Source organism: Pinus tabuliformis, chromosome 4_1 (assembly GCF_031772625.1).
Source record: "Pinus tabuliformis cultivar Carrire ecotype Pingquan chromosome 4_1, CPIR1, whole genome shotgun sequence".
NCBI lineage: Eukaryota > Viridiplantae > Streptophyta > Pinopsida > Pinales > Pinaceae > Pinus > Pinus tabuliformis.
In genome coordinates, this window is record NC_142303.1 from 422,183,375 (window position 1) to 422,209,561 (window position 26,187).

The 26,187-nt window shown below is 38.4% G+C and overlaps 1 protein-coding gene across 4 annotated transcripts in view; it reads right to left on the reverse strand.

Annotated features, from left to right (window-relative positions):
- Positions 1-26,187, reverse strand: part of LOC149176109 (DEAD-box ATP-dependent RNA helicase 17-like) — a 258,551-nt gene that overhangs the window by 40,216 nt on the left and 192,148 nt on the right. For all 4 annotated transcript variants that reach the window (XM_089419861.1, XM_089419862.1, XM_089419860.1 and 1 more), the window contains one exon: positions 8,396-8,645. In XM_089419861.1, the coding sequence (XP_089275987.1) occupies positions 8,396-8,645 (250 nt within the window). The remainder of the gene's footprint in view (positions 1-8,395; positions 8,646-26,187) is intronic.

Sequence of the window (26,187 nt, forward strand, 5' to 3'; positions counted from 1 at the left end):
TCTCCGACATTAGGGAAACATTTCCACATGCATCTCCCTGAATTTCCCTAAAAGTGGGATGTGGGGAATGTTTACCTAGGCATCCCCCGATCTTGGCACGCGGGGAATGTGGGGAGCATGTAGCCCACCTTGGGGTGCACATTCCCGTAGAAAACTACAAAGCTATCTAAACTTTATAATAGACCTTCATATAAGATTCTCTTGATTTTCTTTTGCTAGAAGACATGGTGATTGTTACCATAGTTGGAAATGTAACTAGGTTCAGTCTTCATAATTATCATATTACTTGTATCAATATGTATTTCATGTAAAAGTGAAAAGAAGAAAAAGAAATTCTAATATTATTATTTTCATTCGTCAAAGCATGTTCTTCATGCTTGTTAGGTTATTTTAGTCAAAAGAAAAATTATTGAGTCAAACTCCCATTTGGACTATTTGTATCAAAAAGAAAAATTATTTATTTTGAGTCAAAAAGAGTCGATCGTTATCCACATACCAATTCCGCCCTCCTGGACAAGTCGGCCTAGAACGACACCTATTCAACCTCCTGGATGTGTATATATAGAGAGCAGTTCGACCTCATTGAACCACTGTCACCACTTCAATTTTTGTGCCAAGAAAAGAAGAATTTCAGTGAGAAAGTCAAAGGAGAGAGAGAGCAAAGTCTAAGGAGAAAAAATTTTTTTGTTTCTGCCCTAATCTTTGTTCACATGTGCAAGTTTTCTAAGGGATTTTCAATGGAATTGCAAGCCCGAATTTTCAAGGGCCGAATTTCACGAGATGACCAGATTTCTGAGGTTTGACCAGCAATGAATTTTGTTGACCAGGATTTGTTAGAGATGTATTGAAGGAGGGATGACTTGGGTCTTTGTGGCAGTTTTTGTTTTGGTCTTGGGTCTTGGATATCTCACTTTGATTTGATTCTATAAGAAGAGGATTTTCTTGGGTTTTCCCCCGTGTGGGGTTTTGCCTTGGCTTGGAGCCTAATTTCTTGTGTTCTTTGTCTCCTGTGATCTTCATATTTTGTACAAGTAAATTATCAAGTTAAGAGGAATCAACCCTAATCTACTAGCATATTGATTTCTCAACAAAATCTAGCAAGCCTTGGAAAGGGAAACCCTTCAAGTCAAGAGCTAGACAAAGTGCTAACAATGGGGTAGAGTCCCAATGTCACCTTAGCCAAAACCCCTTGCTCTTTACGGATTTTCACCGATGGGATGTGTCCTGGTAGAAGGTAGATCACTTGAAATAGATATGTTAGGCATAAAGCACAAAGTGATCAAGCTAGAGCTCATTCAAGAGAGAGGCTCATTCAAGCCCTAAAAATCAAGGTTCAAGACCTAGGGTTTTGAGGTTTTTCTATGGTGATAGGTATTCACAAGGTCAAGAACAAAGAGAAAGGGTTTCTTACAAAGATAATCAGCTATTCCAAGGTTCATGAAACCCTCAAGAAAGTCCTCAAATTGAGAGATAAGAAACTAGGGTTTCCCTCTTAGGGCAAGAGATTTTATGGATGAAGTTTGAGTGGATACCCACCAAAATGACAGGTCATGTAGCCAAGACCTACCTCTTGATGTTTAGGCTCTCAAACCACCAAAAAGCCTCCCTAAAATTTCACTCCAAGCCCTAGCTTTTCTCTCTAGCCTTAAAAGAACTGAATTTTGAGAGAAATTTATGGAGAAAATTTTGAGATGATCACGAAAGACTGGGAATATTGTCTTGTCCTTTAAGCATATGGAGTCAAGGATGTGATAGATAAGCCAAATTTGTTCCTGAGGAGGCCGAAATTTCATGCCCTAGGTATCAAAATTCCAATATTTACCCACTCAATGATAAATGGAGTTTGATGGAGAGTTATAAGAATTCCTCCACTAGCAACATTCATTGCATGTTATAATATGAGTAACATATGTGATTCTCAGCTAAATAGCCATTAAAATTTATTTTCAACAAATTAGAGCACAATCAAGCATAATCTAGAAGCGAAAACTACATACATTAGACAAATTCGAAATGACAATCTTCAAAAATAGGCGCTTACAAGATAACATGTAGTATATTCATCCATTCATCAAAGAAATAGCTCCAAAGACAATCCAAAATAGCTTCCAAACATCAAAATGCATTCCAATAATCTCCAATAGCCAAGAAGGAACAAGTGTGAATTCTCTTATGAAGTTTGAATTCTCCAAGTGATGATGATGAGAGAGTGAAATGACCTCTCTCTTATTTATACATGTCTAATGATCTCTAATTTAGCCTAAAAGCCCCTTCAAGTTGTAAAATGATGGGCAAAACTAAGTAAGGTTACAAGCCAACCTCATAGCCAATGTGAAACATAAGAATTAACCCCCAAAAGTGTTGGAAATGTTGATGTCATGCATGTGTAGGCCCTTCTAGGGCATGCGTTGGGCTCCTCCAATGCCAAGTCGAGTGTAGAGGGCTCCAAAAATCCGGATCTAGGGGTTGGCCCCTCAATCTCCATGCAAATCATCATGTGCACCCCAGTTTTGTGTTTGGAGCACAAAATGGATCTCATGGGTCTCCTAGTGATAGACTAGGTTGGTTCTTGATCCAGATCTGGGGGGGAAGCCCCCAAGATCTAAGAGATTGAAATGGATCTTGGGAGGAGAGAACCCCAAGATCTGAAAACTTGAATTCCCAGAAGAAAAATAAGGAGAATGCCCAATAAACAAAACCACAAAGAAACTTTTATTTAAAATAGTAATGAAAATAAACCAGCTAGGGCGATGGTAGCTTATCTCTGAGAAGAGATGTGGTGGCTACATGCCTCTGAACTGTAAAGGCTACATTGTGGCGGACCATCTGTCCTTTTACAAAATGTGACTTGTTACTTATAGTTTTTTTCAGTTACAATACCACGGGTCAATTCCATGGGGGAATGAATACCATGGGTGGATTTTACAATACCACGGGCAGATGCCATTTACAATACCATGGGTAAATTCCATGGATGAATGAATACCATGGGTAAATTCCATGGGTGAATGAATACCGTGGGTGGATTTTACAATACCACGGGCAGATGCCATTTACAATACCATGGGTAAATTCCATAGGTCAATGAATAATATGGGTTGATGAGTACCATGGGTTGATGCCATTTTCCATTTGGATCATTCCTCCCTCCTTAAAAAGCAATGGTCCCCATTGCGTAAAGTTCCCTCCTGCAAAGCCTTTGTTGAATATGAAGAGCCACTGAAAATAAGGGTTTTATGTGGTTAACCCAAATCCCTGATAAACGAAGATCCAAGGATAGAGATACCCTGTAATGCTTGTGACCAACTGTGATTCTGACAGTGTGCGGCCTAGCAAATGGACTTCGATGACAAGGATTTTATGCGGTTGACCCATAACCATGATGTTGGTTGTTGATGAAGTAGCAGGTGCCTACATAGCCTGGGGTGGGAGGGCACGTCTCCAAATAACCCAAGCCGAATGCTGCTATGTTGAAACTGATGAATGTGAAGCAGGTGCCTACTAAAGTGGGGTGGGAGGGCACGTCTCCAATGGAAACCCACTCCGAATGCTGCTCCAGAATCAAAATGGACATAACTCAGAATATTTATTATAACCTGTTTTTAGAAGTAGAAGGATCATTTTGCATCTTCCCATGAGTTGGAAATCTTTATCTGGACACTCTAAGATCTCAGATTTGCGCTGCAACAGTTCCGTCGTCACAAAAATTCTGATAAAATAGCTGATTTTAAATCAGCGATATTTCCCACATCCGAACTCCGATTCGACCCTTTTTTTTTTTTAAATTGGGTGATTTTTCGAGAGGAATCCAGATCTGGTATTTGTTTTCATAAATTTTGTACCAAATGTTTCAGATCTGATCTGAAAAGTCGCCGCCCAAAAAAATTCCTGCTTGACCCAAGAAAGTGCTCTGTGGAAGTTGTAGCACATGCCTGAAGTTTGTTGAATATTACTGCAAAATTTGAAAGTGAAATATGGATCAAACCCTTGTTCCCATGGAATAGTAACCTGCTCTGATACCACTGATCCAGATCTGGGGGGGAAGCCCCCAAAATCTAAGAGATTGAAATGGATCTTGGAGGAGAGACCCCCAAGATCTGAAAACTTGAATTGCCAGAAGAAAAATAAGGAGAATGCCCAATAAACAAAACCACAAAGAAACTTTTATTTAAAATAGTAATGAAAATAAACCAGCTAGGGCGATGGTAGCTTATCTCTGAGAAGAGATGTGGTGGCTACATGCCTCTGAACTGTAAAGACTACATTGTGGCGGACCATCTGTCCTTTTACAAAATGTGACTTGTTACTTATAGTTTTTTTCAGTTACAACACCACGGGTCAATTCCATGGGGGAATGAATACCATGGGTGGATTTTACAATACCACGGGCAGATGCCATTTACAATACCATGGGTAAATTCCATGGATGAATGAATACCATGGGTAAATTCCATGGGTGAATGAATATCGTGGGTGGATTTTACAATACCACGGGCAGATGCCATTTACAATACCATGGGTAAATTCCATAGGTCAATGAATAATATGGGTGGATGAGTACCATGGGTTGATGCCATTTTCCATTTGGATCATTCCTCCCTCCTTAAAAAGCAATGGTCCCCATTGCGTAAAGTTCCCTCCTGCAAAGCCTTTGTTGAATATGAAGAGCCACTGAAGATAAGGGTTTTATGTGGTTAACCCAAATCCCTGATAAACGAAGATCCAAGGATAGAGATACCCTGTAATGCTTGTGACCAACTGTGATTCTGACAGTGTGCGGCCTAGCAAATGGACTTCGATGACAAGGATTTTATGCGGTTGACCCATAACCATGATGTTGGTTGCTGATGAAGTAGCAGGTGCTTACATAGCCTGGGGTGGGAGGGCACGTCTCCAAATAACCCAAGCCGAATGCTGCTATGTTGAAACTGATGAATGTGAAGCAGGTGCCTACTAAAGTGGGGTGGGAGGGCACGTCTCCAATGGAAACCCGCTCCGAATGCTGCTCCAGAATCAAAATCGACATAACTCAGCCAATATAACTCAGAATATTTATCATAACCTGTTTTTAGAAGTAGAAGGATCATTTTGCATCTTCCCATGAGTTGGAAATCTTTATCTGGACACTCTAAGATCTCAGATTTGCGCTGCAACAGTTCCGTCGTCACAAAAATTTTGATAAAATAGCTGATTTTAAATCAGCGATATTTCCCACATCCGAACTCCGATTCGACCCTTTTTTTTTTGAAATTGGGTGATTTTTCGAGAGGAATCCAGATCTGGTATTTGTTTTCATAAATTTTGTACCAAATGTTTCAGATCTGATCTGAAAAGTCGCCACCCAAAAAAATTCCTGCTTGACCCAAGAAAGTGCTCTGTGGAAGTTGTAGCACATGCCTGAAGTTTGTTGAATATTACTGCAAAATTTGAAAGTGAAATATGGATCAAACCCTTGTTCCCATGGAATAGTAACCTGCTCTGATACCACTGATCCAGATCTGGGGGGGAAGCCCCCAAAATCTAAGAGATTGAAATGGATCTTGGAGGAGAGACCCCCAAGATCTGAAAACTTGAATTGCCAGAAGAAAAATAAGGAGAATGCCCAATAAACAAAACCACAAGGAAACTTTTATTTAAAATAGTAATGAAAATAAACCAGCTAGGGCGATGGTAGCTTATCTCTGAGAAGAGATGTGGTGGCTACATGCCTCTGAACTGTAAAGGCTACATTGTGGCGGACCATCTGTCCTTTTACAAAATGTGACTTGTTACTTATAGTTTTTTTCAGTTACAATACCACGGGTCAATTCCATGGGGGAATGAATACCATGGGTGGATTTTACAATACCACGGGCAGATGCCATTTACAATACCATGGGTAAATTCCATGGGTGAATGAATACCATGGGTAAATTCCATGGGTGAATGAATACCGTGGGTGGATTTTACAATACCATAGGCAGATGCCATTTACAATACCATGGGTAAATTCCATAGGTCAATGAATAATATGGGTGGATGAGTACCATGGGTTGATGCCATTTTCCATTTGGATCAGTTTTGCTCCAACATTGAGGGCTCAAAGGATGGTGCTAGCCCTCCCATGTCCCAAGGGGTGAGACAAACCTCATCTCGGCCTCAAATCAATTGCCAAACCATGTATACACTACCAAGCCAGTTGGGGGCATGTTGGTCCAAGTGCATCATCTCATGAATAATATGGGGCAAAGCGTAGATTGTTGGGGTGTTGCAAATGCCCATGGAATGGAATGATGCTCTGCAAGAGATAGGAGTCACATGGTTGTCAACACTTCACTTGTAGGGTGTTATAATGCTCCTCTAATGGACCTGGGCCCCAGTTAAGTTACCTAGCCCACGATGAAAATCACCTCCCCATCACACACAATGTCTAGTGCTGCATCCTCGCCATTAAGTACAATTAATCATTGGTGCATCTGAGTGAACCAAGCTTTTTAATTAAGGGCAAATTGAGACTTCATATGAGGCTTCTCTTCCAAATTTGGGCCTTTCGCGCAATAGCGCTACCTCCCTATGTAGGAGTGACTAATAGACGACCCTATTAGGTGTTCCTAGCCCCTAAGGGGAAAGACATGTCACCGATACATCCTTAAATCAATAGGTGGCATATGAATAATGATGGTACAAAATGGGGATGAAGGGGCCTCAAGGCCAAATGTCATGGCCAAAGGGGTGGCAATAATGAGGAAGTCCACATATTGGGTGTACAAATGTGAGGAGGGAGAAATTGTGGTTGCATGAGTTACCCCAGCCTTTGTTTATCCACTCCTCTATATTTGTATTTTTCTTTTTCTTGATTTTTTTTGTATTATTGCTCGAAGCTCTAGGGAATGAGAGGATGTTGTGAATGATGTATACTAGTTATTACCCCCTTAAAGGTGGGGAAGTTCATCACTCAGCAAGGGTTGGGACATGCATGGATTCCTTTAATAATGTGATTGGGCAACTATAGGCCTGAGGAACCAAGGTGATGGCCATAATGATAAGGGATAGAACTCATGCTTGGCTTTTGCCCATGTGCTATTATTAATGTTCCGACCATCTTTTGCATTTTATGATTTTTTTTTTCTTTTTTCCTTGCTTGTGGCCATGATATGCTTAACTTAATTTCAGCAACATCAACCTCTGGAGCAATGTGTCCAGGCCTGACCTAAATCTGTGGACACAAAGATGGGGTGTGCTAGACCCTATGGACCCAATGGTCATGTGCACTGGAAGAAGGGAAATAGTGAATAAGGCTTGTATTGTGCAAGGGAAAGTGATAAATGTGGAATGGGAAAACGAGACCACACTACCAAAATCAGGGTTTCCCAAGTAGTTTCTTTCCTAAAGCCATAAGCCAGTAGGGGAGATCCCATGGGCCTAGGGTTGAAGATTAACCCACCATTTAAGGTGACGGAACAAAACCACGATCAAAACCCTTCCTTCTTCCAAGTCACCCAATAATCCATGCCAAAATGCCCAAATGAAAAATAAGCATTAGCACTTGATTGCACAATGAATAACATACCTTTTGGGTCGGATTGCCCACCTTCTAACATGTGCTCTTGACAAATGGGTGAGGAAACATACAACTGATGCATGTGGCAGAGATAAAGTGGCACATCACATCGGCTACAAGATGGCTGTCAAGGGCTGCTAGCTGGAAGAAGATGAATAGGAGGAAATCTCTCCTAGCGTACCCACTTTTGGTGGGTTACAGTGCCTATATGCCAAACAAAAATTTGTAGTCAATTTAACATTGATTTACTTTGACCACTATAATATCTTTAATTTCCACTAGTGATCAAGTTGCTTTACAACTAAAGGGTGTTTTTTATGAGTCAGTAGTTTCTCCTTAATTGATCTTTTGGCATTTTAGGCCTTGTTATGCATTTATTGGACCCAACATCAAAAGATGTGATAGTAAAACAGCACTTAGAATGTGCATGTTTGGTACTCTTTTTTAGCTCACACAAACAGGAACGTAGGGGCTCCCAATCTTTTGAAAGCATTGAGGGGTTCCCAACTATTGGAACTACTCAGGAAGCCCTCGAGGGCACCTCAAGGCTCACCTTGAAGCTCCCAAATAACTCTCATTCATTCTAGAATGTTTCATTCTGACTCCCAAGTTCCAAGGAACTGGGAAACACTAGGAATGAATTCCCCAACCCTCAATAATGGTTTTTGTTCAATTATGGTGAAGATTGTTGACTCCTATAAAGTCAAATAAATATAAAACTAGAATAATCAATCAATTAAGAATCTCAGAACTACAAAAAAACAATAAGTAAAAAATTAATAATTAATAATAAATAAAACTCTAACCCATCAAAACAACCTATACCTGTGTTAGAATTTCCAATTAAAAGCTTACCTCCATCATAATGAATGATTCCAAAGCCTTCTGCATAGCCAATGCCCCAGGATGCATATCTAGTGCAGACCATTTTGCTTGTTTATTATATGTCCTCCCACGCACTTGAATATGATCCAAAACATTTTGAACTGAAAGCTCATTCAAGGGCACGCCATGTTTCTGCAATTCTTTCAAATAATCCAACTCAATAGGCTGCAAAAATAACACAGCTTCACCTTTCTGGTCTAGACGAGCTGTTCTACCAACCCTGCAAAATAAAAGCAAATTGGAAGATCACGGATAGCATTGTCTGATATTTAGGCATAAATAAGACTATGTGCAAACTTTATTTAGGTTACTTCAGAACAAGAGTTATTTATCTAGGAAACAATGCTAACTGAACATAATGCAAAATCCCAGTACAAATATCAAGGGAGAGATAAAATATTAAAGAAATAATTTGCTAGTCCGGATTAGGTTCTTAGGTATAACATATTGTTCAGGGTCTATTGATCATGCTTCAAGATCCCATGCTCATTGCTAACGACTACATAACATAATAAATTATAACAGCACAAATTATATGGAGAATGATTTAAGGTTGGTGGACCCCTACGCAATGATAGGAATTAATAACCAAAGTTAAGATTATAAATAAACCTAGTGTATAGACCAGTTATAATGTTCAGGACTTTTAGACTAGAAAAATAAAGCACGTGGTTTAATGGGTGGTTAAGATATGCTCCCATGCTTTGGGAGTCATGCCATTACATCTAAGTAAATTCACATCAAGTTATCTTCCTTAATAAAAAATATCACCTCGCATCATGCACAAGATTCTCATTTTCTTAAATATATTTGCTCAACATGATATCACAGCAAAAGAGAGTCCAAAACTTGTGATGGAGATCATAATCAATCGAAACCAAGGACAACGAAGGAGATTGAGACCCAAATTTTGGACAAGATATTGTGCAACACCAGGATAAGGAAATTTTCTCTTGTAAGAAAGAAGACAAGAGACTGAATATTAAAAGCGAGGCAACAGTTTTCAGAACTGAATCTAATTTCCTTGATCTTAGACTTGCGAAAAAAATATATCGATGTCACAGGAAAAAAGTAAATACGATAGAAGAAAGAAAAAGGGAAAATGTGTGGACAAGGAAGACAATGTCACGAGGCCTCAAAGCATTTTGGATGTTGTCTAGTTGATGACAAGAGAATGCATAACAATCTCGTCATTTGTAATGTCAGAAGTCAGGGTGTCATGGGCTACTGAGAAGAGAAGACTTTAAAAATATACCTGATTGAGCCACAGGGATTGCACGATGCTCCACTAATCAATTGTGTTTGCAGAAACAAGGAAAAAATACATATAATATAATAATAATATATCAAAACTGACAAGTGGAAAATACCAATGTTTAGCACAGATTTGCTCAAGTGTGAGAGTAGAATGCTATCAAGAAGGAAGACATTGTAGGATCTTATAGGCAGACGACAAGAAAGCATGTACTAGACTCACATAAAGACCACCATGATTTGTAAGCAAGGGTTGCGAGAGGAAGTCCTAGACCATTGTAGAAACAATTATATTCATTGCTAAAAGAGGCCGTGGGTGTGGCAGAGGAAAATTATTTTAGACCAATTTCAAAACAATCACAGAAACAGTAGATCGCAAGCAAATGACTGTAGACCTTGTCAACACCAGATTTGTCTACATAAATCTGGGTATCAAGATACAGCATATGTTTGTAGATATTGTACAGGGTGGGCTCTACATAGCAGAGTTCACCAATTTGCTATCGACAATTCATGGGTACCTTCACCAAATGGGTACCTTGTCACAAAGCACCATTCGAGCATGACCTTGTTTCAGAGATGCAATATATGAGTTTCGAGGATTATCCAGAAATTACTATTCCAGAAGGACAACACATGTTGTGTCATTCCTATTAGGTTTCCAATTCAGGGTACCAGAGATCTAGTTTTATTAGTATTTCCCCAAGCATTGGACTTGCATACACACTTTGAAAGATGCATGGGGGGCTGAGGAGAGTCAAAGTACTTTCAGATACTTGATTCAGTCATTTTTAGCCATTTCTATTTTTGAACCTTTCTCTTCTTCAACAGCAAATTGAAACATATTTGGGTACACATTGGGGATATGGGCATGTGGTTCAAATTCAGTCAAGCGAGAGAGGTTTTAGTTTCTAGAAATTTCTTTTTAGGAAAAATTATATTTTCAGAAAATCGGTCCAAATAACAGACCTAGCATAGAGATTAGTTCACTGTTCAAACTACATTTGATTCTGAGACCATGAGATTTTGGGTCTGTTGTCGTTCAAATTGTACAGGCACTACGACAATGACTCAAATCGGGGGTTTGTCACCCTGATCCCCAACCTCTATGTTCTAGTTATCTCCCAATAGCATGCTATGGGGGATAGACCCTATGGAAATGAAATAAAGGACAAGTTGGGAACCAACTAGTCCGAGAGACATAGTAGAGTGGCCTAGCACTTGGTTAAATCTAGCAAGATTTTAAGGTTTAGATTGAATTTATATATATTTGAGACCAGTGCCCTATGGAGTCAACACTCTTGCTTTATAAAATCAAGACCAAGTACCAGATGGAAAACTATTGCTTTAATGCATTACTATCCTATATGAAATGCAATTCTTAGGACCTATATGAAATGCAAAGATCTTAGTTAATTTTAGTTAAATGCCATATCTAAATATGACTTTTGATCTTTATCTATATTGAGTCTAAACTTTGTAGTAAGTGGCAGAGAGGGGTCAAGGTGAAGCACACAAAGGTATGATTAACGATCCCTCTCCTTGAAATCTAACATACCCAGCGCCTTCAGTGTTGTAGAGACCGTGGCTCTGACGACTACAAGGTCACCGTTTTAAATACCAAAAACGCTAGACTTCTCAAGCAAAGATGAAAAAGTGTTCCTATCTCTCTATCAACCAAGCTTATGGCTGGAGGTAAGTTTTAGGATACAAGACTAACTTAAAATGATATGAAAAGTGATATTAGTGAACGATTCTTAAGATGAGATTGCTAATGTTTAAGTACTTCAATTATGGTTGTTCTTGAGTTATATCGACAAGTACTTATTAATGATATTCAAGAGACAATCTCAATTATAAGAATAGGAGAATAACCACAAGATAAAATTGCTATGAGATGAATGCTCTGCACTAACTTAGAATTCAGAAAATAGATATCCACTTAATACATGAACCATAAGTCAAATGACAACTAGGGCACTTATCCTTTCAAACAATTAGCCAATGATTTTCTATGCAATGTAACAAGATTATTTAATGCCCTTAACTTTCCAAGATATGCCAAACAAGACAAATGCTTTGCTAAGGTGCTCAAGATAACAATGATATTAGACAATGCAACCAATGCTTCTTAGTCAAGTAAGTAAATGCCAATGAACATTCAACTTACAAGCTAAGTCACCTGACACGGGGATTCGGGACACGTAGGATTCGGGATTCGTGGTGTCGGATTCGGGACACGCTGACCCCCCGGAACAGGACACGTTAGGACACGTTATATATTATTTTATTAAAAAATATATATATATAATATATATTTAAAAATATATATATATATATATATATTAAAAATTAGATATTATCATATTTCTTACACAAATTTTAATTAATGATACAAATTTATTGATTTCAAACATAGATCTTCATCTATAGCTATTAGCATGCATAGTACATACAAAATTCAAATAAATGTCAGTGGTACTGGTCACATAAATGATAAATCTATTAAAAATTTAAATCATGATTCATAATTCATAATTGAAAGACAACTTGCAACTACAAGATAGTAAGATAAACACACTGACAACTGTAGTTTTCTCATTAAGTCATCAAATCAAAATTTGTTACATAGGTAGTGTTGGTGCAATGCCAATGGCAAATAGAAATAGAAAATATAAAACAACTACAGGTATACAAGCCTCAAGGCATCAATCAGCATCAGAATCAGCATCACTGTCCCCATCATCATGGTCCCCACTGCTCTCCTCTACATCCTCCTCCTCCCCTGTATCCATAGTCGCCTTTGCATCTGCTGGTATGGAGGCTGACCCCTCTAAGTCATCAAATCTAATAGGCTCTAGCACTGGATCATTGAGATCCATGTTGGCCAATGCCAACTCAACAATGGTGTCCAGACCCATATCATCAGGAACAGTGTTACTTGGGAGCGGGAGCGGGAGCAGGGAGCGGGAGCGACATATTCAGAAGCTCTTGGTTTGGTGCTCTTGATTAAATACGAGTTCCATACCCTAATACATTACAAAATTCAATGGAAACATTGCAATCCCCCAATCCTAAAATCCTGAAAAACTGATAAGTCTGCTGGATTTTGAATGAAATCTAAAATTCTACTTTCTCCATATGAAATCCAATGAGGCCGGAACCACTCTCAAACATCCTGAGTCATTTCATGGTAATGTTAAAAATTTAAGTAAAAGGATGAAAATGAAGATTAAGGAGAATGTCACTTTTACTTTAAGAATTTAACATTACCATGAATAGCATATCAATACTAGGGCCTAGACTTGATTATGAAGCTGCCAAAATGCTCTACTCCTTGCTGCAACAGCACAAATCACTTACCAAATGAAAATATCAATGAGCAAACACGCCCTTTTCATACCCGCGCTGAGCTTAGTGAGTCCTGGAAACCGGACACGTGTCCTAAAATCGCGACACGCCCCTGAAAATTGCGACACGCCCTCGGACACGACGTGTCCAAAACGGACACGACGTGTCCTGTGATTTGGACACGAATCCGGACCGAATCGTGTCGGATTCGCCGGATTCGGGATTCGCAGGGGGTTTAGGACGAATCCGGTTTCCTAGCTTACAAGATATCTAATATAGTCCATATAAAGTTATCTTTCAGCAAGATGTATTAGCAATGAAACCAAAATGAGAATTATGCCAAGACAAATCTTATGAGTTAATTAAAGCACTTGAAACCACTTCAGACCACATCAATGCCTCTTAATTACTTATGAGCGCTTGCTAGAAGTTCCCTTTCAATTTTTAGAATAGCAAATTAAAGCAATAGAAAATTGCAACTACAAGCAATAAGATGAGCTTGCTAACAGTGAGAATCGAGATTAATTACCTAAGTGCAGCGGAAGAAATTCAAATTTTGCTATGCATCTAGAAATTAACAATGCAAACTAATGAACTCACTGTAGATTAGGAGCAGTCTTTAATATGATGATATCAATGCCCAGTATAGTTCACAATTGACCACCAGATGCAAGACAAAAAAAAATATAATGCTTCAAATCCCAATTCCAGTACCAAATGCAATGTGAAAACAATACTGGAAGTCACTGAAAACAATGAGATCACACCCCTGCAATTTTAATATCAGACCTCTGTAATCTAATATCAGACCAAATCAATCATCCAACTAGCAAGAAAACAAGTCCAAACAGATGCAGCTTCTTTTGCAACTATTGTATGTTAATTAGGGTGTTTTTCAGGTGTTGATATTATGATTAGGGTCTGCAACTTAATTTATTTGAGATCTGATTATGAACAGTCACCAAAGGATCATGAATTTGAGTGCTAGCACCCCAAATTAGTATCAAAACCTTTTCCAGACTCCACGCTCCAACTGGAAACACAAGTAGTCAGCCCAGAAATTATATTTATAGCAAGACACAAACCTGAAATTGCTTGCTGCCAAGGGAAAGAGAGGCTTTGAGGGCCTGCATTGAGACAAAGAGGCCAAAGATGGCTGCTAAGAGCAAAGAAAAGCCTCAACAGGCTTGCCGCAGAAGGATAAAGGCCCTTTTAGGCCAGCGTTTAAGGATTTGAACAATGGGTTGGAAGGATGAAGGGCTGACAGAGGTATGTGAGGCTGATAGGAGGGAAACAAAGGAGGGGAAAGGGCTAGGAGAAAGTTGGCAGAGGGCTGGAAAGGAGGAGGAGGGAGAGAGCCGAGGGCTTGAGGAGAATTAGAGGGCAACGCAGCCAAAATAAAGGCTGTGTTAGGCTTAAAGAGAGAGGGACAGGATGCCACAGGCTAAACAGGGTCACGGCAGGCAGAAATATAGGCTGTTAAGGCCATGGCAGCCCTGGAGGAAGAGAAGAAAGATGCCACAGGGAAGAGGGAGGGCCACACTTGGCCTAGAAACCCTGCAATTTCTTGAAACCCTTACTGAACTCTGGAAAAAGCTTCAGACCTGAAAATTTTCTTTAAACAATCACCAACAATATCCACTGAAGCTTGACATTGAGTTTGGAAGAATGATAGAGGGTGGATCTTGCCTTCCTAGGCCTAGATCCACCTCTAGGAACCTTAAAAAATGATTCCCAAGGGCTGAAACCCTTAGATCCCTTATCAATTCTTCAGATCTAACCTTGAAATCCACGAGAAAAATTAGAAATTTGAAAACCCAGATCCCCAATATATACAAAATTTAAAAATAGCACCCAAAACACCAGCTGCAAACAAGGGTTAGAAATTAAAATTATTTACAAAAGTATCAGATCTAATAGATTTATATAAAATATTTACAAAAGTACACAGATCTACTGGATCTGAGGAGTATGAGAACAACTCCACTCCCAGATCAGTAGAAACAGACTCTTATTAGCTAAATATATCGAATAAGCACAATATTATTGGAGATAAATGACTATATAAAAAAAAATATTATTTTGAGCTATGATCAAGATCTCTACAAAACAAACAATTGTCAGATAGATCTTGGAAATTTAATACAATGGGCTCTTGGGTCTCTAGATTTGGGAGTTGGCTAATCCAACCAAAGACTTCCCCTCATGCCTAGAATCTAAATCTCGATTAGATCTTTGCACACTTAAAATTAAATCTTTAGATTCAAATGGGGCCAAATACATGTTAAAACCCTCAAGATCTAAAGATACTTGCTAGATCTATCAAGTTAGAACGCTTTTCTAAACCAAATACCTAATGGGAGATACCTATGCAAATAGATAATCCAACTGATGGCTAATGAAACAAAAAATTTATCAAATTTAATTCCATAGAGCATTTAGGCACATGATTCAGAAAAAATATTACCAGTAGATAGAAGAGGAACATCACGATGAATAAACCCCAAAGCCTTTTCTATTAATTCCAAAAAAATATTACAATAGCAGAGCTTGACTCAGAGCTTTTACAAAAAAAAAACAGTAACTTGAAAAACAAATAACTCTTAATTTATAAATAAATTCTCCAAACAGCTAGTTGGTTTGATCCTCGTCAAAGTAATTTTGACCGTTGATAGATACTTGATCATCTTTTAATCTCCACAATCGAAATCTTTAATTTTGAGGAATTTTCGAATTTCTCATTAAAAAAAAACATTCTTATTAGCTCAAAATTAATTATTTTGAGCTAATTTCCTCAAAAAATTGACTTTGATTTAACCACCAAGGCCCAAGGGTTCAATTTTCTTGAAATTTACAAGATTCCCTTGGTGGGGGACCTCCAAAAATTAATTTCTTTAAGACCCACGAATTTTTCCTCTTTGAGAATTTAATTTCTCTAGGATTTTAATTTTGACTCTAATTAATTAAATTTCTGGCTTAGGATTTTAATTTATTTATGCCAAAAAATTTAATTAATTGAGAGATGAGGGGAGTAACAATTTTTTCCACCCTCTAATATTTTAGCCATGTTGCTAAAATATTATTTACATAAGATAATTACATCTCAACCCTCAAAGGGGGAACACCCGTATGTTATAGACCCTCAATTTATTACCCAATTCTGCAACTCAATATGATCTAGTAGAAAAAGTGGTTTGTAACAAAATAATTTAGCCAATTAGCTTAAATTATTCCCAAATCACTTTTACAAAAAATTCGACTAAAACACTAGGACTTACCTAAGACCTTGACGATAAATTCCACCCTAGCTTTAGGGTGAGGCTAGAGGGAAAAACTATGTCAATCATCCATATTTAGAAACACAGTTGAATCAGTCTTTCACTAACTTTCCTTAACATCTGTCTTTCACTGTCTAGGAGGGGCACAAATAGAAGGCTCTAACGATGGTTCTGTTCCATGTTATTAATACTTAACAATTATTATCATTCCCTTGGTTTCATTATCCCATCCTTTTGAATGGTGGCTGTCAAACACTCATATAGGTTCCCTCTTGGCCTTGGCCCATGAAAAGAAGGGATTGGAAATACCCGAGGTTGATGCAACTGTGAGAAAAGAAAAAGTATAAGCCAAATATCAAAATGAAAAATAATGGCAACGGATGTAAAGCAATCAAAATACAATTATAGCTTGCGCTCTACCACCTCTTATTTAGCCACTCGCCCCGAGAGTATCCATATCACGCCTACCAAAGTAAAAGGTTTAAGGAACTCTCGAAGAACATCTCAACTCCAATGAAGCAATAAATTTCCCATCATTAAAGCAGGATTAAATCATCATCATTACATGATAGATCAATGAAGCTAAGCACTCCTCTATACAAGCACTCATGGAAAACAATTTTAAATAACATAGTATAATACTATGACACCTTTCATTAACTAAACCCCGGGCCATAACACCAATCACTTGCACCTATCATCTGAAAGAGTCCACCTAGCAATTGTTCTTCCCCTTGGGTTAGAAGCACCTAATAGGGTCAAGTGATAAGCCCTCCCATACCTATAAAATGTATACAATTATAGGCTAGTAAGACATTTCAACATTATACTTGTGTGAAGTACTTTAATGGCTTTGACATTGAATGTGGTCCACCTTGATGCTCGTATAGTTTTGTACCCATGAAGTTGATCTCACTTGATTTCTTGAGTATATGTTAGATGGTTCTTCCAAGTGCAGCCAAGATCCATTAAGGGATGATTTGATGCTTCTCTAGCACTTCAAAGATGACATCCAACCACTTTGGTGATCACATAGATCACTTTGACAAAAGACATTGAGCACTTTTTGATGAGCATTGACCTTGTCATTGACTTGGTATAGCTTACGTGGCCCTCCCTCAACCTTGAGATCTTAGGTGTTGATGATCTCGGCTTGGACGTTTCCTAGAGATCATGTGTACCCAGGAGATGACAGAATACCCCCAGGTTGGTATTGTACCTTCTTGATGGATGTTGTTCTTCTTTTGTGGTGATTGATGATGATGATGGCATGTCCTACCTTGATGACATCATCCTAGCGCTCCATTTGATAATGACGTAAGATTTTGGAGGATGATGTAGGGCTCGAGAGGGCTATGTTGGTGATGACACACACCTTTGGATGGAGAGACATGATTTATGCGATGAGATACACCAATTGAGATATTCATTGCACCTTTTCATCAATAGACTGCCTTTTAGATGATGATGTCACCCTTCGAAGCTTCTCTACTCACAAGTGTAGATTAATCGAGGATATTTATCATGTTTAATCCTTATAGAGGCTATCTTTGAGGGTTAGATTGTTGACCTACCCACCTTGAAATGAAATGGTTTTAATGACATCCATGAGACCTCACGGTCTAAGGGACCACCCACTATCACTTAATGCATATTCAAATTTTTTTTCTAGGTTGATTTTGTTGTTATGGATCTTGAGTAAGAAATTCGTTGTTTTGTGAAATTTTGTCTCTTCAAAAAGCTCACTAAGAATGTTCACCATTAGGTTGTTATCAAACTGACGACGGATAACTTCATACGCTGCATGCTCTTTGATAAAATGTCATTCTGTTTCTACCACCCCTTTGTTGACAAAAACGCAAGTACGTTCCTCCCAATCTTCTTTAGGGACTGCCCATCTACCAGTTTCACATCTTAGATGATGGGAGCTAGTCCTCAACCGAGAAATTAAAATTTTAGTTGTTCCCTTGATTGAGGAACTCAAATACTCTTTATCATCATGTTTCCACATTGGGTTAAATTCTTTGACATAATATGCTTTCTTTTTTCCTACCTGCTTTGTCCACATGGCAATCCTAAATTTTTCTAACACCCACCTTTTTATCTCCTCCTTAGCGTGAGGGAAATCATGCAGATTTATGTCCCATTTGCCTAACCACTTTTTCATCCATGTCTTTTTCCGACGGTTTAGCTCTTCTTCAACAACCAATTTGGGCCACCGGTGCTTATCCATATTTTCAACCTTCTTCAGGTAACTTAGCAAATGAATGATCGTTAACGCCTCAATTGGAAACATACCAGCCCAAGCTAAAAGGATATCATATGGGACCGTTGATTTAACTTTGAGGCTACATGTGATCAGGTGCTTTTGAATTCTTTCTATTCATTGCCATTTGTAGCTTGACATGTTGCTCCCCCATATTTCGCAACCATAGAGGATAACTGGCACCACTAATATACCAAAGAGGGTTTTCATAGTCTTCCAATCCCATACTTCTGCCTGTCTACACCTGTTCTGAAGGAGGTAAAAAGTTTTCCACCCTCCTTGGGTTCTCTTTGATCTGCATGTCTCCCAGCTAAGCTTATAGTGAAAGTCAATTCCTAAATACTTCTACTCATCTACCATCTCCAAGGGGCTTCCCTCAAAGAGAAAAGTACCCTGATGTTTCTTTCTTTTCAAAGAAAAAATCATGACTTTAGTTTTGCTGGTATTTACTTGCATTCCCACCTCTTGACAAAAGAGTTCCAGAGCTTTCAAGTGTTCTCTCAAACCTAGTGTTGATTAGCGATAAGAATCTCCATCTTGTCATGATGATGAACCACACTAGAGGCTTCGAAACGCATTGGCAAAAAAGTCTCCCGTGTGATTTTCACCAAAAGGTAGCTCAACAATTACAATATGGATCACAGAAGCCTAAATTCAAAAAAGAATAAGGTCATCTGCATATAAAACTAGTTTCACCACATATCTTGCTAGCTAGATGCCTTCTCCTTTGGTATTGTTTATCCACTCTTCAAGCTTATCAATATATAAACCAAATAATGTGGGAGAAAAAGGACATCCATGTTTGACTCCTATGTCACTATCAAAGCATTCAAACATGCCTTCCTTTGTTATGATTCTGGCTCTAACCCTCTCATAAAGTTTATGAACAGTTGCCCTATATTCCTTTGGGACCTTTAGTTCTTCCATTTTGTGCCATAGTTTATCTCTAGGGACAATATCGAAGGCTTTTTTGAAGTCAACAAAGCAACAAAATGCTTCCCCACCTTGGTTGTCCCAAACTTTTTCAATGAAGTGTCTTAGAGTGATGCAATGATCAATGGTAGAATGTTTAGGCCTGAAGCCAACTTGTCCCTTTGCTCTTTTTCCCTCTTTTTTTGCCCATTCGTTGATTCTACGCTCTAGCATGCTCCCAAAAAGTTTTCCAAGAAGAGGGTTGATCATAATAGTACGGTAGTTAGAAGGGTTATTGATATCTTCAGTTTTGTGAAGAGGTATAACAACACTGGTTGTCCACTCAACCGGAAAGCTATCTTGATTGACTCTGTTAAATATCTCCTTGATGTGTGGGGCTAGAAGCTTCATTCCCCATTTTAAAAATTCTGCCTGTAAACTATCAATGTCTTGCGCCTTTCCATTTGCCAATTTCTTTATACTTTGTTCAATATCAGCAACCGAAAATAGCTTTGTTGAGGAGACAATTATGGGAGGCTTACTTTTCTCATTTGTCTGCTCATACAGAAGTTTTTCATAGTCTAACCACTGAGCCTCTATGATATTGTTTTCTATTTGATTTTTCTTTTGTTGTAGTTCCTTCCAGAAACCTTTGGGATTATGTTTTCCCAAAGAAATTAATTCCTTCCTTCTTGAAATCACATAACTTTCTTTCTTTGATTTTATCAATTGTTTATCTATAATCTTGTTTTCTTTGAGAAATCTTTTCGCATCCTTGCATTCTTTATCATACTAGGGATTAGTTGAGAAGGTATTTGCGATCCTCTTCATAGGCCTAGATCTCTTACATACCTTTAAAGCTTTCTGTATTAAGGGGATCAACATACTACTGCAAACATATCTTTTATCTCTTCCATTATCCTTGCAGCCCCTATTGTTGTTTTTGGCCAGCTAGAGGTGTTCTTTAAGAGCAACCCTAAAGAGCTCCTGATTTTCTTGGTTTAAGATAATTCTCCTATGTTCTGAAACTTTCTTGTGCGAATGATGGGGATGTTCCCCCTTTCGATCTTCTGTATTTATACCAAACTTAATAAGAAGAGGCAAATGGTCAGAGTCTAGCTCTATAGGGCAACACTCAATATTAAAGTTCAACAACTTGGAAATAGACCTTTGAGAGCATATAACATAGTCTATTGTGCTTTGCTCGTTGTATGTTTTACAAGTAATACTATTGGACTTCGGCCAATTTTTCATGCCATTACATATAACCATGTCATTTAGGCTACAAAGGCCTAATAGTTCTACTCCAAAGTGTGAAACCTTCCCTTTCCCATCTTGTGATGTCCTCCTCCAAGGGTGCTCTTCATTCTCTCTAAGCCATAGTGGATTGTTATCCTCTCCCATATCACTGCCCAACTGAATAGATTGATTGTTTTTTGTTCTCTGTTATGAATATAATTCATAACAATTAAATAAATAAAATAAATATTAATATTAATTAGGTTAAATAATCGTTAAGTTAAGTGAAAAAGCATGTCTAAAAGACATGCCTACTCACGAAAGGTCACCTGCTGAGGTATAAAAGCAGGGCCTCATTGTAACATTCAAAATCATCTTATATCATCACTTATACATTTTATATATTAATAAATTATTATTATTAAATACCTCTTGTATTTTAACATACATTCATGTCTACAAGCTATCAGTTTTCATACTTCAGCCATAAGTTTTTATGCTACAGTGGTATCAGAGCCATGGCACACAATATAATCATGCGGGCCTGTGAACGTAGTTCGCCGCACAATATGCCATTACGTTCACATCTTGATTATGTTGAACAGTTTAGTATTCAAGAAGTATTTCAGCGTTTAGAAAAATCATGTGCAAAAGTTAAAGCATGTCAAAAGGAAATCAATAATAAGGCGGAGAATAGTGACAGTGAAGAAAAGGAACAAGGGAAAGCAAAAGAAAAAGATTTTGATCAGAATGATGACCCAAAAGAAATAAGTGATAATTCATCTATTCTGATTACAGGTGTTGATCGCTATCAATGTAACCCTATGGAAACAAAAGAACAAAATCAAGGTATTTCTACTTGTTCACAGCTCCAACAACAATGCCAATTCATTCCCAGGCCATCTGATGGAAGCCCTAATACAGATTCTCAGTTAGGAAATGGTGTGCGTTGTCAAATACGAGTTGCACAAATACCCAATGAGGGAAGGAGCCAAAATCAATTACAGCCACGATATCGACTGTAATGACCCATCATTAATCTAGAGAGCTCGAGAATATTAGCATGCATACGATGCATGCATATGATAGCTACATATGCATGTATCGCATGCACTGCACTAGTAGCTATATTCTAAGTTACCTAAAATAATAAATATCCTGACACTCCTCCGTATAGAAAAATCGCATTCACCCATTAGCACATATTACTTAAATTAATGAGTGCTTACCAATGTTATTAAGTTTAAAAGTGTAAAGTAAAAGGGTTATAAAGAAAATAAATGAAAAGAATTATGTAAATTCTTAAAAAAATCCGGTTATATAATTATCTATTTTGAGCAATTTTTAAATAAAGTATGAATGGATTATTAAAGAGATAAATTAAATCAAATAAAGCCCTATGTATGAACTTAGGACTTTTAATTTAAAAATATAAAAAAATCTTAATCAAAGTAAAGTGACTCATATCAAAATATCCTGAAGGAGAGATACGAAACGGCACATTGAGCAGGTGTCGTTGAGAAGGGAAGCGGTGGACTCATAGATGGAGAGAGAACCACCGCTTATAATGGGTACATAAGAAGAGGCCGAGGGGGAAGAAAGGGAGTCCGGGGGTGTTCTTGGCCTTGGCGGCTATTTGCTGAGAGTGGGAAGAACTGATTCGGGTGCTGTTGGAGGAGGAAGGAGAAATTTATACATACTGGTTATGATTCGGAACTATTGAGCCTTGATTGTTTTGGAAGTTTCTGGGCACGGGGGAACGGTATGCATCGGTCGAGAAGCATACTGGATCGAGTATCTAGGTATATTCAGTTTGGCTGGGTGGTTTTGGTTATTTGGTAATGAGAGCGCTGGAGCAGTCCTGAAGCACCCTCACTGCAACAGCCGTAGCAGGCCAGGTAAGTACTTCATCAATTCAATAATACCATTTCAAACAGTTCAGTAATTTTTACAGTTTCACAGTTCAGTGATCGTTACAGGTTTACAGTTTAGTTAATGACTCTTTAATTTAGCACAGTCATTACATATGGTATCGGAGCTGGTTCAACTTTCGGACCTGTTAAGTTGCAGTAAGATATAAATCGGATATCAAAAAAAAAAAAAAACCATACTAAAGAACAGAACATGAGGGAGTTCACAGTCTAGCTTAATACTGTGGGAGACTCAATAACATCTGTACACAGTCACAGTCACAGTAGCCAGATGCATTGTGAATCTGTGACAGAGAGCTCCATAATAATTAGTTTTCTTTAGTAATACAGAGTTTTTAGTTGGCCAGTGAAGTTTGAAGAAAATTAATTAAACTACGAAGTTGCAACATTATAAATCTGTGGAGAGTCCAAGAATTTGTAACTCAGCCTTGGGCCACATATATCTACACAGTCCGAGTATGCTCAGTCACCCTTGAAGCTGACTTGTTTTGAAAGCATGAGGAGTACAACAATGAAGGATAAAAAGGTGTTTCAGAAGAGAAGTCGCTTCCCTTGACTTTGAAATGAAGGTTAACCTCTAGCTCTGCATTGTTGATCCAAATGTCCGAATTTTTGAACATCTTCTCATCCTTGGTATGTACACTACAATCATGTTTGATCAATGAATTTATCAAAGTTTTGTGAAGGGTTTGTTCTAGTAAGGCACTCAAGGCCTTCCTATTCGCAACTATATCTATCCTAGAAGAAAAGAAATCTTCTGTTTATGATCCAAAACTATTTGGCATTGTTTGATACATATGCATCTATGAGAGCCCGCAAACAACAGTCTTCTCCTGTGTTTAGTCCAGAATCGACTTTGCTGAAAGGATATTTTGAGCATGAATCTGTACATAATCTTCTAAACGTGAGGCCCGAGCTTCTCTTCAAAATTTTAACCATTCAAGTCAGCCTTGAAAAGAAGCCTAGCTCACTTTCATCTCAATGGAACTTAACTCAAGCCTCTGTCATAAAGGGAGAAGAGCCGAGTCTCTTATTACATTTTTCAATGCATGAAGGAGAATCAGATCAATGGATTATTAGGCTTATCATCTCATAATTTAAGAAGGATCATTACCTTGGACCGCAGCCTAAAAGGATTAAAACACCTATTCATCTCACAGTGATGTATGTTGACCTGTGGAGACAGTATGACCACCTGGGAGTCCAGCACAACTGTGGTCACTACAGTGTCAAATTCAACTCTTTTAGCATTCTGGGGACTCCTATTGCCGCTCTAATTGGCTATGGTATTGCACGAGGAGGTGCTTCGGCTTGTAATAAATTGCGGAATGCTGTGTTTTCAAGGCATTTTAAACATACAAGTTTGGTGCTCCACTTGCGTGGGTTACATCTCTTGCTGTTGGCGGTTATGGTGCTTTCACCTTGTTTGTGGCACAGTGGCGGACCAAATTTCGACAGCACAGCACTGTCAACGGCTATGGCTCTGTGCTCACAAGGCATAATGGCTGGAACGATGACTGTTGGTGATCTGTCCGAGATGAATGTGCAACTATCAATGGATGGACTCAGACGCACCGACATCAGCGTTAAACATCGAACCGACTTTCAATGGATGGGCTCATGTCAATGGATGGATTTCGACTTGTCCGATGCCAGCTAAACGATGGCGTGTTAAAATAAAGCGTGAGTCTGATAGTTAAGTGACGCGTGAAGAATTACGTGCCCCATGGGCTGTTATGTGTCATTACTCGCCGACATAGGGAGATTTTCTATCGGTGCCCGCCGTTTAGCTTAAATAAACGGAGATTTTCTTGGTTTTGAAGAGAATCCGTTAGATATTCACGAATTTGAAGGTTCTACGGCGGAGTGCCTGGGGAGGAAAATGGGGATGCCGACCAGCGCTGCCGTACCGCCCTTCGTGCCATCCGCTGCTGGGTCTGCGTCCGTGATGCCCACATTGCCAAGCCTTAGCGACGTGGAAGAATTGATAAACTCGGTGAGACTTTCATATTCGACTGTGACGGCGTGATATGGAAGGGCGACAGTTTAATTGCCGGCGTGCCGGAAACTTTGGACATGCTCAAGAATGGGCAGATGGTGGTTCTATGGTTGGCGCATTAAGAGGGTCAACTCAGAAAGAACCTATTGTTGTTGGGAAGCCCTCAACGTTCATGACGGATTATGTTTCCAAAAAGCTTGAGATGTTTCCTTTTCAATCTTGGAAGCTAAAAATTCAAAAAAAATTGTAAGCAGTCCAACCTATTATCCTTTGAGGATTTATCTTCCAAGCTGGACAAGAAAGAATCATCAAGAAAGTAGTTATTAACCATCTTCCCCATTGTCAAAGTCTAGCAATGGAATGCATTAATAAGCTCCTACACCGTACTGTTCTAGATAGATAGCCCTGGGCTTCAGCAACAATTATATACAATGCAAAGACTATAGGGGCGGTTATTCTCCCTTTCAAAGGTATGACATTCAAATCTTACAGGCATTCCCTTAAATTAATAGAAGCCTTTGCTTCTTGCATGGAAAAGAAAAAAAGAAGAAAACTCTGTTGGAAATCTATAAAATATCTCCCACACAATGAATCCCTTCCTTTTACAACATAAGGAATAGAAGTGGCATCCATGTCCAACAAAATTAAAAGGTTAGATTTTGATTTCACATATTGAACTGTATATGCACGACTCTCTACATGTGATTTTGGCAGTTCATTTTGTTCTTCTGAATGCGCTATAGTGTGTAAAAAAAAAAAATAGGTTTGTTCTAGTGTAAAATAGTCTATTTCCGATTTGTTGCATGTACTCATATGATTGTGTTTGTAAGACAATTTTATCCCCAACTCCTCTATACTGCAAGAGACCAATCTAATTCTTTTCCTTAAACCATTGAACGTGTAACATGATTAATATAAAGATTCCAAAGTTATGAGAGTGATCCAGGGTAGGCCATAATCCTACAATCTAGAACAAGAATAAACCGCAGTGGCTTACAAAAGTAGCAGCCCACTAAATTCTCCAATGTACGAAGGAATTTCACCAGAAATCATGTTGTTTCTTAGCACTCTGCACAGGATGTAAAATGTTATAAATCTTGTCGTTCAGAAGACAAGCAGCAAAGTCAAGTGGCTTGCATTAAGTTAAAGTTTATAATTACAAGAGGTTATTTCACTTACAGATGAGTCAATTTTGTCAAATTTTGTAAGAATGAAGCCTTCCAGGGTAAGTTTCAGAAAGATTGTGACACTCGTCTTTAAGTAGTTATGATTTAAATGAGCTACCATATAATTTTGTTTTCTGTTAGTATATGGTTTCTCTGTATTGGGGCTAAATGGAATACTGTAAAGGCAATTTTTCTGTTGTAACTTTGTAGTGATGCTTCATCATTTGCTTAAGTTTGTTTTTTTTTTATGTTGCTGTATAAAGCTTTAGTTTTCATTCGAGGTTTGCTTATCTAGTCAGGTTTTGGTAGCATAAGTTATGTCTTTTGACTTCTTGCCAAACATCATAATGGTTACTTTTGAGTTTG